Here is a 15623-nt window from a genome sequence, read left to right on the forward strand (position 1 = left end):
TCTTTTTTTTTTTTTTCTTTTTTAAATATCTGAACATTTAAAGCTCAAAGTTTTTCATCACTGCCCACTGCATTGTGCATCTTGATGTAGAACCCTAGAACTTTGAAGATTTGCTAATATTGGGGTGAATATGTGCACAAGATTTGTATTCATGGTGAAGTCGTTAGGCACGGAACATCCAATACTGGTCTTATTGATTGAAGTTAGGAGAGAAACAATAAACTACTGGCAAGTGGATCCATATCCCTTCAAAGCAAATTGAAAGCATATAATCTTTCTGGCAACTCATAGGGGTCTAATTGGTTGTATCTTTGGGCTGTGTCCCCCCGATTTGATAGCCTGGGAATGATGTATTTGGTGTTTGGATTGGTATATACTGCATGGATTTAAGGGCCATCATGTCACCTTTCAATTATGACCATTGAATTTTGCCTTCCAACTAAGATACAATTAATTACATCCCATGTCTATTATTAGGAAAATTCCGTAACCCTTGGACTGTTGTATTATACCACTATTGCTGACGCCTAAGAACACAAATTATGAAATTTAAAGGACAGAATATAAACTGTTCAAGCTGTATGGTGGGTTGCATTTTAAAATTAGATTAGAATGGTCTTCTCGGAGTTGGTGTCTTGTTTTTGGGGGGTGGTCTTCAAGCTAATCAGTTGACATTGGTGATACAAGAGGTGAACTTAAGAATGATGAATGATGTGATCTTAGGCTATGTTTGGTTTGACAGAAAATTAAGGGAAATTTCTTAAGAAAATTCACAAGTTTGGTTAATGATTCGCCTTAAACTGTCTGTTTCTCTCATATTTTGCATCAAACCACACATAGCCTTAAGGTCTATTTTTCTATATCCTTGGTCCGTCTGAAGCAAGCAGAAGAGCTACTGGTAGTGATAGTAGCTTATTACAAGTAGCCAACCGACTAAAACTTGGGTAAGATTCAAGGCTTTTGATCACGTGAGTGCTTTTCCGGGTTACGTAGAAAGCACATGGGAGTATGGGACTCTTTCCCCCCCGAGTCTCTTTTTAACTTGCGCCTTGCGTCCCAAGCATGAAGAATAAGAAGACTACGATCTCTAAAAGAGATTAAGATTTCAGACTTTCTCCACTCTCACTAAACTTTTTTTGAAGATGCCAACGTTGAAAGAAAGCTCCCTGGTCCCTGATTGAAAAATACAAGCTCATAAATTATTCTTTTTAATAGATTTATCTAAAACAATAATGATTCTTTTTATTTGAGGTATAAAGTAAGAAAGTTGGTATGAGACCTACCGGCTGACCCTGTTTTGATCCAAGTTGCTGTAAGATCGGATCATGGATCCTCTGTTTCTCAAAGAAAAGAAGCGGATAGTTGTGAAGTGGTGCTGACTTTGTTTCTTAGCGTTGTATTCTTTACCCTTATTGTTTCTTAGCGTGGCCAGGCCACGCTAGGCTCAGAACATCTCTCTTTCTCTCTCTGAATGAGAGAAGCTTCTCTTTTGTCGGCCAAAGGATGAGAAAAACAAGTTGAGACACCCGGAATCGTCGTCATTTGATTTGATGCGGCTAGGAAACACCTGTACCCACCAAAAGATTGAGAAATATATTCATGCTGTACAAATATATGCAGGATGCAGTCAACCCGTGGATCCCAAACTCATGGATGAGTGGGCTTGGCCCCACAACGCCTCCTCTGTCCCTACTCCCTCGCTGTCAGTCTCAATAATCCATCTCATTCTTATGTCTTTCACTAGCGTCATCCACAATTGTACCTAAAATTAAAATAACAATCTTAGCACGTCCAAGTTTTAAATTTTTAATTAACCTGTGTACCCGAAAATGCGTTGTTGCGACGTTTGAATGATCTGTGTCTGGGTTGGATCTTTTTAACCTCATAAACATAATCATACTCAAGGGCATCTGGTATGCAACCTAATCTTAGGAGTCAGGCTTTGAATAAGAACAATTTCCCAATAATCTGAATCTGATCAAATAATTTTGATAATAATTAACCCCCCTAGGCCCCTATCCCCATTACGTTGAGACTTGAGATGTGTGCTCCATCCCATGATCCCATCCCATAGCATAGATTGATCATCTTTCATCAATAACTATAGAAGGTTCTCACTTCTCAGTCATCCCCAGAAATTAATCCCGTCGAACATTAGTCCAAACTCTTCTCGCCTCATCCCAGTCATGCTACTCAATGGATGAACCCGCGTCCGGCACCGACGTCTACCAATTTACCAACTTCCCTTTGTGCCAGACTCATGCATCATTCTCCCCCCATATCGATTTTGCCAGGTGAAGGGGCGCTCTCTCTCTCTCTCTCTCTCTCTCTCTACCGTACGATTGTACCATAAAAGCTAAAGGATTGAAATTCACCTAACTACCACTGTGACAGCAAGCACGTAGCCCCATGCCTTTTTGTTTTTGTTAGGGGTAATAATGATTATGCGAGAGCGATCACGCTGGGAAAACCGTGTGAGTCCTACTGTTTTTGTCAGTCAGTCATTGGTGCCGTCTACAATTTGACGTATTGTTTTTTTTTTTATTTTTTTTATTTTCTCGGTCATTCTTCACCAACTGAAACAAACTAGTGATTAGTGATGGATGGGGATGGCTATTGGCGCGCACCATTAGGTCAGTCAGTCAAACAAGCGCGCTGCCGAGAAGTCATAACCCAGGGCCTGGCTGGGGCTGGGGTGGTGGAACCATGGAAGTGAACGATTCCAGGACCAGGAGTCGGAGTCGAGAGGGAAATAGAATGGAGTAAACAATACAGCTGGAGTGGAGCCTGGAGCCGGAGATCCTACGTTATGGAATCCCAGACCTACGTGAGCGACTGACCTCATTATCCCCCCCCTTCTTAGCTGTAAATAGTCAAATAACATAACAAATTGAAAACCAAATCGGGAATGTAGTAAGTATCATCCCATGGCCCATCCCATCCCATCCCCCCCTTTCTCTTTATCTTTCATTCATTTTAGCCTTTTTCTAAAAATCTAGAGATCCATATTTCTTCCACGACCGCATCATCCGGCTTTTCCTAACAAAAAGACAATCTGATCTGCATTTGCAATAACTCTCACTTAAAATATTAATTCTTTTTATCTTCATTTTTTTTTCTCTTTCATTCTCATTTTCAAGACGGCAAGAAGAATAGAATAAGGGGAGGAAGTGAAAGAGATTTAAAAAATAAGATAGTTGGTTTCTTTTAGGCCACTCCAGGAGGTTGTGAAATGTGATAATACACACCTTCCTGGGGGTAGGCTTGTTGAACTTGTTCTCTTGATTCAATTCAACCAGAGATCTCTAACTCCTTATTTTATAACTTGGTTTGTTAAATATTTCTTCTTTTTTTATTCTCTATTCGTAATGGGTTGGTTGGTAGTGTTCAACTTGTGACGAAGCCGAAGATTGTTTGAATTTTTGTTTTAACTCTTCTGCCGGATAGAGCTGCCGGAGACGTGGCCTTTCCCGGCAGTTTCCAATCCTCCGGTTTGTTTTTTATTATTATTTTTCTTTCTATTAAACCTCCCCCATGTTTTTTACCATCGTTGGCTTTATAGCTGTCTGAGTCTCTTCTCTTATAAAACTCGACCCGATTAGACCCGTTAGAGCATAGAGAAAGAGGAGAGATTTATGACAACAATGGGGGAGTACTCACCGGTAAAGAAGTCGGGTTGTGGTATTATGATGTTTTACACTGGAGTTTTCCGACGCCGGAGAGCCTTGCCGAGAAGATCAGCCTCTACAAGCGATATTCCCACGCCCGACAGCGATAATGTTCACCAGCTCACAACCACCACTCCGAAGAGGAGACGAGGAGGCTCCGACGAGACTGCTTTCATTGACACCTCTAATTTGACCGACCCTCCGCAAAAACTACCGGACAAGCCCGTCCATAAAGCTACCCCAAATCATCGAAAGACTCATTCTTACCATCAACAGAACCAAACCAGAAAACCTTCGGACGGAATTACGACAAGTTCGACGTCCTCGACCGATTCAAGCCAAACGTCATCGACAACAACAACAACAACAACAAAGGTTTCACCAACGCAAGGTAGAAAGGTACCCAAGGAAGCTATTGGCATCTCCGGGGAGCTCGAGAGCATGATCGCTGATCACCAGAAATCCAAGGCATGTAATACTTTGGTTCGAGCTTCTTCAGGTAATGTAATGCTATATGGTCATTTGGGTAACTTAAGGCAGAAAGGAGCCGGCAATATGAATTCGCATAACCTTCCCAATTCTACCACGAATGTTCTTGAGCATCTACCTAAAACTGCACGAGAGACGAATTTGGCCATCAACGGCAGAAATAACAGTAACAGTGTAATGGGTAATATAGTAAGGAGGGAGAAACATCATCCCAAGGAGCAGACAGGGTCTCTGTGTCTAGCTCCTTCCAATAAGTCGGACCCCGAGGAATTGAAAGCGAAGGGAAACGAAGAATATAAGAAGGGGAATTTTCCAGAGGCTCTGGCTTTGTACGATCAAGCTATCGCTATCGACCCAAATAAGGCTTCTTACAGGAGCAACAGGAGCGCTGCATTGATGAGCATGGGTCGGCTTCTCGAGGCGGTTTTTGAATGCAAAGAAGCCATTAGAATCGAGCCTTCATATCAGAGAGCACATCACCGTTTGGCAACTTTGTATCTAAGGTACGTAAATTAATTGTAAGCAGTCGTCTCACTCCCTGTATTTGTGGCAATTCACATTGACACTGTTCTTACAGATTGGGAGACCCAGAGAAATCTTTGTATCATTACAAACATTCAGGACCCGAAGCCAACTCTAATGAGATTACCCAAGCTCAAGCTCTTCGAACCCAACTCGTCAAGTGCACCGAAGCTCGCAAGCTGAAGGAGTGGCAGATGCTGTTAAAAGAAACTGAGTGCACACTATCCTGCGGTGCGGATTCAGCTTCACAGGTCAACCACCTATTGCTAATGTCTCTCTATAATCTCCATTCACAGATCCTTTATCGTAAGTCATTTTGCACTGTTTGCACAATAAAGCATTATCTATGATATGTACAAACTTACTTGGGTGGATCTTCTGAAATGAAAAAGGTTTTGGCGTCCAAAGCCGAGGCCTTGCTGAAGCTCCACAGGCACGAAGACGCGGATACAACGTTAACCAATGGACTGGCTTCTGACACGGACGCTTATACTAAGTTCTATGGCCCCGACGGTAGCGCTTATCTATTACTAATACGAGCCCAGGTTGACATGGCCGCCGGCAGGTTGGTATTAACGTTTTCTTACTGCAGTTGTTTCTATTTAATTTCTAACATAAACGTTAAGAATTCGAACAAGTTTTACGAAGTCAACAAACGTGATTAGAGGAGATGTGTCGGCACCAGTAACTTATGAAGAAGAAACTGTAAAATTTACGGTGGGAGTCAGGGAGTGGGTCTGTTTATTGATTGTAGAAAGGAAAGAAAGGTAATGTTGTTAAAAGGGGAACATGGAATAGTTCAGTTCACCAATTAGTCTTTTCGAGCAGAATTAAATTAAAATTATGGGTGGTTCTTTCTCTGCATCTTCTCGCTTCAAAAAGGTTAAGCTTTGTTTAATTTAATAAATTAAATGGGCTAATAACAGGTTCGAGAACGCGATTGAAGCGGCTCAGAAAGCAGCTCGACTAGACTCGGGTAACAAAGAGGTAGGTCTGGTTGTGAGGAGGGCCAGAGCCGTGGCCTCGGCTCGATCAAATGGTAACGAGCTCTTCAAGGCCTCAAAGTTCTTGGAGGCGTCAGCGGCGTACAGTGAGGGACTGGAGCACGACCCGCTCAACTCGGTCTTGCTCTGCAACAGAGCCGCTTGTCGATCCAAACTGGGTCAGTTTGAGAAAGCCGTTGAAGACTGCACCAGAGCGTTAGAATTGCGACCATCTTACAGTAAGGCCAGATTACGAAGAGCCGACTGCAATGCTAAGGTGAGTAAACTGACGCCTGAATCGCAATGGGTGTTAACCGAAGAGCTTAATTGGATTGGATTTTTGTCGTCTGTAGCTGGAACGGTGGGAGGCTTCGATACAGGACTACGAGATGTTGATAAGGGAAACGCCGGGAGACGAGGAGGTCGGCCGGGCGTTGTTCGAGGCCCAGGTCCAGCTCAAGAAGCGGCGGGGCGAAGATGTCAAAGACATGAAGTTTGGTGCTGACGTGGTCGTCGTCGCCAACAACGAGCGTTTCAGACACTTGGTGACGTCACCTGGTATAGAAAAAAGAGAAAAGGGTTTATGCATCATGCATGCGTGTGTATGACAAAAGTTTGCACGTGAGTTCTACATGGGTTCCAGTGTTGGGTGGGTGGGCCTTGGGGACTATGGCATTCTCTCTTGAATGCGATAGATGGGAACCACTGGATCCAGCATGATCCGATGAGGTCAGATTTGGTGTAGTTAAGTAAAGTCTCACGTGGGGATGAGCTTGTGTGTGTCTGTTCCCTTCATTCCGCTGTCCAACCAAAGTCAGCTAGTCGAGACAGTTGGATTGGTATCCATTGCTGGACTCACACGAGTTGAAATCAACCTCCCACAACGTCTCACAATACATTTCCGCCATGCATTGAAAACATATCTAGTATGAAGATGCCTTACATGGCCAGCTTATCATATCTAGTATTAAGATGTTCCCAATACGACGGGATTGTGCTGTGGGATGTTGTGGGGTTGATTTGAACTCGACCCACACACCCCTTACATGGCCAGCTTTCATAAAAAAAAGTGAATCACAGGTGGCAGGCCGGGCCCATAGTAGAATGATACATCCTCCATTCCATTTTGTTTTCATGGTGAGGGCTGAGAGTGGAAATACAGAAAAATGTAATCCCTGTTGTTATTTTGTTTATTGGCAGGAATGTCGGTTGTGCTTTTCTGCAACAAGTCGAGCGACAATAAAACATTTAACTTCATGCAGCAACTATGCAAGAAATACCCTTCTGTCAACTTCCTCAAGGTCTCTTTCTCTCTCTCTTCAGCTTTGTCATTTTCGTTAGATGGGTAGGGTAAAGTTGCAATTAGAAAAGGAAAGTCTAAAAAAATGGACGGAGGAGGGGCCATGGAATGGTTGTGGTCCGACTTCGCTGACCGAGTCGTGTCTTAGTTTTTTCGTCCTTGTTGAATTGATTCACACTATGATTGTCCACGTCTGATAGCCCAGGCTGTCAATATAGTATTGATATCGTCCGAAAAAACTGTTGGAGGCTAAGAAGGATTTTTGGGAATGCCACGTTATCATGTCAATGAATAAATTAATAATTATATATTAATTTATTTTTACTAAAAATCAAAACATGGGCGTGAATAAGTGAGTCCGAATTTAGCCGCATGAGTGGGCAGGCCCATGTCCAGCTTTCGGCCTTGTCTCCAATAAAATCGTCAAACCGCTGAGTCCGGATTCACGGTTTTAGCCGCATGAGTCATGACGTATCGTCGGAGTGGAAAGTTTTTCCATTACACTGGATGAATGAATAGTGAGATATCCATAATGGGTTTCTTCAAATAACCTCCGTCCAGTAGGCAGTAGTAGTCCACCCACCCACTCCACCCAAATAAAAAAAGAAACGGAAAAGAAGAGAACTTAGATAAGAAGAAATTTAAAATACAAAAAAGAGGAATTTTTCTCATCAACTCCCCTTTACTCTGTGCTTGATGTTACAGGTGGAGGTTGAGGACCACCCCTACTTAACAAAAACAGAGGGCGTGAGTGCAGTACCAAGCTTTAAGATATACAAGAACGGGTCAAGAGTCAAGGACATCCCCGGAAACAACCACGAATTGTTAGAAAGCTCAGTCAAATTCTACAGCAGTTGATAAAACAAATCCAGAAAAGATAAATTCGCGATTCCCATCCCAATGTTACATTTCAAAGATACATTAGAGAGAGACTACACTTAAAAGATAGAAACAAAAGAAAGAAATGCATTGTATGTTCACTTCTTTTCCTTTCCTTTCTAAAGAAAAGAGAATGGAGTAGAGCTCCCACCAAGAGAAAACAATGGCAAAAGATTGGTCGTCCTTGCTTCTTTGTCTCCAAGGAATCAGATGGCGTTGCAGTCGGGGAACAGAGAATGAAGAACAACAGGACGGAGGGGGACACGGAAGATTAGATTAAACTAATCAAACAAGAAAAGAAGAGTGAAAGGCAAGATTCTGTTGAGTATGTGTGTATATGTGTGCATATAATGACAATGTATGGAATATCTAGTGGAATGAAGATACTTGGTTGTTTATTTTAGGGTGCGTTTATGTTTTTTTTTTTTCGAAAAGGGTTGGTTGGTGCCTTGGTGGGAGGTTCTTATTGTAAGATTAAATGAAGCATGCATTTGAATTTCTTTCTTCCGATCCCTTTCTTTAACATTGATTTATACTTTGATTTTTTTTTTTTTTTAATACTTATCTGCATTACATTTCAATGCTAAGGCTGGCCTACTGCAAATAATACTGTGGGTACGTGGGAATTAAAGAAAAGAAATTGGGATTAGACTAAGCCAAAGGCGATGATTACGCCAAACACTAAAAGATTATGAGTTTATATTAGTGCGCCTTATTAGTTATTATCACGGATCAGTTTGTTTAATGCCACTTGGTTCTCATTGTATCATTAGGGAAAAGGTTAGTCTTAACTCTAATGATTAATGGTTAATGTTAAATTTCGAGTTTTTCCAAGTCCAAATAAAACCCAACCCCACTATGGGCCCTCAGAATTTCCATATTTTGCATATTGAAATTAACTATCATTTGATCATTTGATGCAAGGTGTGCCTGCCTACGCTACAAAATTATCAAAATCATTGGAATTTACATTAATTGTGCATTGTATTATTTTTGGAGCTTTCCTCTGAACTCGTTTCCACTTTCCACAATTTAAATATTTCTTTTCTCCACAATCCAAATACCGCGATCATGTCTCAAGATATCATTTGGGCTGGGCAATATCCATGGAGGGGCCATCCATTGAATGTGAGACATAAGACAAATTATAAAGAAGACTGGTCCTGTAACACCAGGCCCAAACTTTCGGTATATATAAAATCTGTCTTAAGGTTGGTGACCCAACGAGGGTACCCTCATCAATCATCATAGGACTTGAACACCCAAATTGCGATATGTCGTAATTAACAGGTGCCCTACCACACCAGAAACCAACATGATTCGATTGTTTTTTTATCAATCCAAGAGAAGGAAAATTACATTTAGGCACATCGTGCACATCGTGATTGTTTTTGGAACCATGACCGTTTTTCAAAAAAACGGTGCCACATCGGATTCATATATATCATTGTTTGATTCAGGCGTTTGAACCACGGTCATGTACATAACGCTTATCTGTAATATGAGTTGGCACTAGTGGGAATGTTCCGGTGCTTCTCGGCCCACCGGAACATTAACCCAATGAATGGTAGGGTTAGAATGAAAATCGGTACTCCTCTTTCTTCTTGCCACCGAAAGTTATCTTCTCTCACAGAGTCTCTATAACCTCTGTTCGCCAAAAGTTATCTTCGTCACTGCCGTCACCGGAAGATGTTGGTCGTCGCCGGAAGAGGTTTGTTTTTAGACTTTTTTTTTTGCTCTGTGTAAACTCTTTTTTTTTTCCTTTCACTTGTACTGGCATTGCTTGGATAGTATTTGGGTTTCGGATAGTTTTGCTGTAATCTCTCCCTCTCTCTCTAGCTGAAGTGGCTGAACTGAAATCATCTCTGTATCTGCGACCCCTCTGTTTCCAAAGCTGAAATCATCAACTATAAGAAAACATAGTAAAATAAAGCTTCCATGCATTAGTGTGGACCATTTGATACATGACCGTTGGATTTAAATTTTTAGGCTAGATATTATAAAAAAAATCATCCAATTAATCTGGCCATTTGATAAGCATCGTTATATAATTTGGTATGATATTTGTGTGCATCATCTTACAAGGTAATGTGTGTATATACATGAAAAACGGTGATGGAAATCATCTTACCAAACAACATAGTGTTGCTCATTGCCTATATGGCAAAAATACTCCCAAAACAAAAATAAGATCCCAAAAAATACCTACGCTTCCGAACACCATGTAAGTTTAGTCCTTATCTGTCATGTGCCTTAAAATATTATAAAATTCCAAACTTACCCTTCACATATTTTACAAGACCATTTTCCCTTCTCCTTTATTGAGTGCCTAAAATCCAATTCTTTCAATACTTTCTTTCCTATTTTGAAAATTTTACCATTCACCATAACATCAGTTAACTTAACGATGCTAAACTTGAGTACTGTTAATGTTTTAAAGTATAGAATACTTGTTTGGTGCAATTGAATGTTTGAGGCCCTTAAATTTTACAACCCCCCAAGCACAGCCTTATAAGGTAGACCTATCTGTAATTTTCCAAATAAAAACTCCATGATTAAAAGATGACAATTGGGTGTAATTTAATGAGTTCATTTTGGACCGTTAAAATTTTCTATTAATGATCCTATTAAGAGAATCTAACATTAGGTAGTTAAGCACTTAAGCTAATATGATTTTGTTGGTATCGTGTGCGTGTAATGCTCCGTTAGTTTTTCGGTAAGTTATTTATTCAAGTAAATACAGTTATCTGGGTAGGTCTTTACACTTATTTGGATAAGTGCATTTATCTATGTTCTTTTATTTTTCATGTAAATAAGGCAATGACCATTTTATCTATAAAAATCAATTATTAAAAGGGGCATTTCTGTCCAATTCAAGTGTAGGCAATTTTTCCCCTATGTGGAAAAGTTATTTATCCACCTAGGAGATGGGTTAAGTAATACCTAGGAAAATAAATTTTCTCTGATCCCCACATAAATCTGAAAAAAAGAATATGAGATTCTTGGTTAATGGGAACCAAAATCCCATTGACCAACTTTCCCCCCTCTCAAAATCTGAAAAAAGAATGCCCCCCAAATTCCTCTATTATTTTTGGATACAAACGTGACCAACACGAGAAACCGCTTAGCCTGTATTTGGTCGCACTAGCATAAATGTATGAGAGTGCAAATAAAAAATAAAATGCAAGATTTAGTTTTATTTTCGATTTTACTTAATTCTGGTTCAGGTCTTATTTTACTTCATTATACTTAAGAATTAAGGTGAGGGTTCCCTTATTTATTTCTTTAATTCAGGCAAGTATTATTGGTCAGGGTCTCAGGGACACGCCACGAGGAGTGTAGAATCGAGTCGTCAACCGGATTCAACCTTGCCAGTAAGCAATGCTGTAAATTTGGGCTGTCCGATTTGAAGTAAGGTTAGAGTTCGGGTCCATTCAAAGTTTTAGAAATGTTTAATTGAATTCGACCCAAGTTGCACCCCTACCAAAAGCCCACGCCCCACAGAGAAAAATATCCTTTTTGTTCTCTTGTTGAATATGGGTACCCAACGATCGAATTCTACGGTTCATGGTTGAGAACCTGTTCATCGTAAGAGAGGAAAAAATAAAAGTGAAGTAGTTATTCGTATTTGACCATTGACATCCTCTAGCTAGACAAGGTAGCTTTGAAATTTGAAGAGCTTGGGAGCCAATCCTTTTAAGAAACCATTGACCCAAGTAAGTAGGTTGGTACATCCAGACGAACCGAAAGTTCCAAGGTACAAATGGCGATCAACGTTGCTCAAACACAGTTGAAACGCCAAACTTGGTAAGAGTAGCCATTAGGATTTCGTTGGGTAAGATTGTTTTATATGGGTGAAAAGGAGGTACATGATTATTTGGTGTGCTGAAAGCGGACTGATGGATTTACCATGGATTAGACAAAACCAACACTTCATCCTAAGGCCCAAACCCGAAAACGTAATTGGATCAAGATTCTGGTTTTGTGTTGCATCTGACCCATTGGACGACTTACAAGGACCAAGAGAAAGTGATGCACCAAAGTTATGGACAGGGAAGGAAACAATTAACATAAGTGATTTGATATATGTTTGGCTTTGTGGGTGTTTATTTGTAAGATGTTTATCAGATAAACATCTATTTGAAAAATACTGCTTTAAACATCTATTGTTGTTTGGTCGGGCATTTTATAGGTGTTTCAAGTAATATCTCATAAAGTTACTTTCTACCTCGATTTAAAGTGGGTCATATACGCATTTCATTTCAATAGATACCCAGGAATTGGGGGAAACAAGAATTTGAAGATTCTCTCAATGCCTCATGAACATAAATCTAAGCATTTCTATTTTTTATTGTTTAAACATTGAAACCAAACAGTAATCTCATACACAATAAATGCCAAACATAATTTTAATGAATTAAGCATAAAGGTTTGTTATATTCATTTTCTTCATTAGAGCTTGAGCTCAGGGATGTTAAGAACCACATAGCTCAATGGGTTAGAGTTGACGCCTGGAGCAAATTTGACCCAACCCAAACCTCATATATTCTGTATATTTCTGTATATTTATATTTATATTTATACTAGCGGGGACCCATGCCATATATGGAATTTATCAAAGAAAAGTGAAATTATGGAAACTGATAATTATATTAATAATTTTAATAATTTGTTATAAAAAATAATTTAATAATTTAGATTAATTATATTAATAATTTTTAACAAAATAATAAATTACTGCTGATTATTTAACAAATAATTATTTTTTACATTATTCATTAATGTTCTATTTTATTTGTTTTACTTTATTAATGATTAAATGATATAATTAAATTAATCTATAGATTAAATTTTTTAGTCATAATTAAATTAATATAAGTCTAAGTTCAAGAGTTAAGACTTCAGCTTGGGCTTTGGTCAAAGATTTAAATATCAATAGGAAACGTCCTATCATATCGGTATCGGCTTATGGCGTATCCGTATTGGGCACCGATATGCAATGTTTCTCTATGAAAAATATGCAAGCATGGTAATTCGAACTCAGACCATAAAGCACACCTAGAGCCTTACTCCTTAAATAAAATTCTAAGTCATTAATCCACATTCGTCCTTTTGATAATAAATAAAATAAAATTTATTAACTTTTGCCTATACATGCGATTTTTCAATCTCTATTACAAAAAAAAAAAAAAAAAAAAAAATCTCTAACTAAAATTTCAAAACGAATAAAAAAACTAAAATTTCAAAAGAATAATATTCAAAAATGGTATTTTATAAACTAATACAATAAATAATATATCAAATCCATGTTTATATAAAAAAAAGATGATTTTTAATATCAAGAAAATTATACAAATAAAATATTAAGAATAGAATAATTATTTTAATACTTAAAATTTATAAATTTACAAATGATATGCATGTTAAAATTATTATATATTTTTATAAATTATTAATTAATATTTTAATTTATATCAACAAGTAATAACAACATATTTATTATTTATAAAACGAAAATATTGTTTATAAAATATTTAATAATATAACATTAAATTGAATCTATCAAATCCATTAATCTACATTTATTTCAAAAATTATTTTTCATATTAGAAAAATTATATAAATAAAATATTAATAAAGGAATAATTATTTTAGTAATTACAAATTATGAATTTTTATATGATATGTATATCATAAATTTTAACAAATTCGATATTAATTTGAGTTAAGATTATATTTTTATAAATTATTAATTAATATTTTAATTTGTATTTGAGAATTTAATATTTAGTTGACTTTTTATTAATTTTAAAAAATTAAAAAATTAAAATAAAAATAATCTATATAACAATTAAAATATAATAGGTGCATATGTTTAGTGCCTTGGACTTTTGATTGATTCATTTTAAATAAAATTATATGATATCTATGCATCCTGATATATTAATTATAATATATTTCTTCATATATATCACTAAAATATACATTTTCAATTATTTATATACTATTTGGGATTATTTTGATCTTAAATTTACTGATATTGTTGTATTTATGGAATTTATATGTATTTTCCTACTGTATCCATGCATTTTCATATTTCGTATTCATGCATTTCCAAAGTCCGAATTGTCCAATACGATACCCGATACTGATACTTTAATCCTTAGCTTCGGTTGATCCTGAACCTAACCCAACCCCCTAAGTTGCACCCATGGTTCAAAGCATCAATATGCCCCTATGTATCGGTGGAGGCATATCGGTACTAAAAAGCATGCATGTTTATATTTTTTTAATTTTCTTTTTTTTCAAAACTTGGTTTTTGGGGATGTTATTAAGTGTATTATTTTTGGGTTTTTAACTATTTTTAAATAAAAAATATTAATCTTAAACTCAAAAAAGCTATGGGGTCTAGATAATGAAAACAAAGCTAATACTAAAAGAAAATTATGCTTTATTAAGTGTATTTTTTATTAAAAAAAGGAGTTTCCAAAACACATGTAAACATGTGTATTGGGACCCCAAAGATACAATATGATATGCCCAATATGCGTTATATCGTGTCAAATTTTTGATCCTTTTTTATACCCCTAAAAGCAATGTTAAATTCATAATTAGACTAAACCAAAAATAAGCACAATCCATGGATACATTATTTTTGGATTTTTAACTATTTTAAATAAAAATTATTAATCTTAAACTCAAAAAAACTATGGGGTCTAAATAATGAAAACAAAGCTAATAATACTAAAAGAAAATTATGCTTTCATTTAGATTTGAACTCAAGACCTCCCGCTTACTAAATGGGTGCTCTAACCAACTGAGCTATAAAAGTTAATTATTATTTATACATTCGTTTTTAAAAACTTTGATTATTACGAAATGAGGCTTATACGACACAATGCTAGATACCCGCATAAGAGCTTTTTTTTTTTTTCTTTTTATATATATTATATAAATTTATTTTTAGGACAAAATATTGGATCATGGGGAATAAAATTATAAAACCCATAACTGCCCTTAAGCCCTAAAACCTACTATATGTCCAATATTAAGAAGATAAAGATCCGCCATTGAATGGGCACCGTGTTCAAAATTAAAAGGACCAAAACTTTCACTTATATTTTCATCAAAAGCTTTGTGTTTTTCGAGTTAATATCCGTATGCATCATAATTGTAAGAAATGAAGTCCCCAAATTGCACTTAGCCGGTTCTCCAATCCTCATGCTTCATCCCATTTAATCTGATCTTTCTGAACAGTTAGGCAGAATTTTTTAGGCGAGACGTATTTACAGATCTCTATAGAAAGACAAAGGAGCGTGGTGATTGGAAATTTGGGGGTACATGTCATTGTTGTCAGGCTCTTATGTTTTGATTGTTTTTAATTTAATTTACTAATGGCATTCAATATTTGAATCCAATAAGTCCAACCTAAATATAATTGATAAAAGATCATTTCTATCCGAACATTAATGAATCAAATTTGAATGCAGGTTGCAATCTATTTGTAATCATACATAGAGGTGGCAAGGAGCTGAGTTTTTTACGAGAGTTTGGTTTGTGAAAAGTTTGGTTTCAATCGAGCTTCGAGTCGAGTTCAAGTCCAATTCATTGGCTCAATTATGAAATGAGTCAAGCTCGAGCCTACTAGAGTTCGGCTTGTGAGGCTCGCGAACCGGCTTGAATATATATATATATAATTTTAGAAAATAATATATATAATAAAAATATTATAAATAATTAATTAATATAACTCTTAATTTTTTAAATATCAAATAAAAAATA

The 15623-nt window shown here is 37.0% G+C and overlaps 1 protein-coding gene across 1 annotated transcript; it reads left to right on the top strand.

Moving 5' to 3' along the window:
• Window positions 1–3073: 3073 nt before the first annotated feature.
• On the top strand, window positions 3074–8349 carry LOC148851319 (TPR repeat-containing thioredoxin TTL1-like). The gene is made up of 7 exons (XM_088945230.1): window positions 3074–4660; window positions 4735–4930; window positions 5072–5244; window positions 5606–5939; window positions 6016–6220; window positions 6863–6963; window positions 7668–8349. The coding sequence occupies exons 1-7, from the start codon at window positions 3636–3638 to the stop codon at window positions 7818–7820; spliced, it is 2187 nt and encodes a 728-aa protein (XP_088801356.1). The 5' UTR covers window positions 3074–3635; the 3' UTR covers window positions 7821–8349.
• The last annotated feature ends 7274 nt before the right edge of the window (window positions 8350–15623 follow it).

The sequence above is a fragment of the Nelumbo lutea genome, chromosome 5 (genome assembly GCF_056320005.1).
Source record: "Nelumbo lutea isolate HS-2025 chromosome 5, American lotus-T2T, whole genome shotgun sequence".
NCBI classification, from domain to species: Eukaryota; Viridiplantae; Streptophyta; class Magnoliopsida; order Proteales; family Nelumbonaceae; genus Nelumbo; species Nelumbo lutea.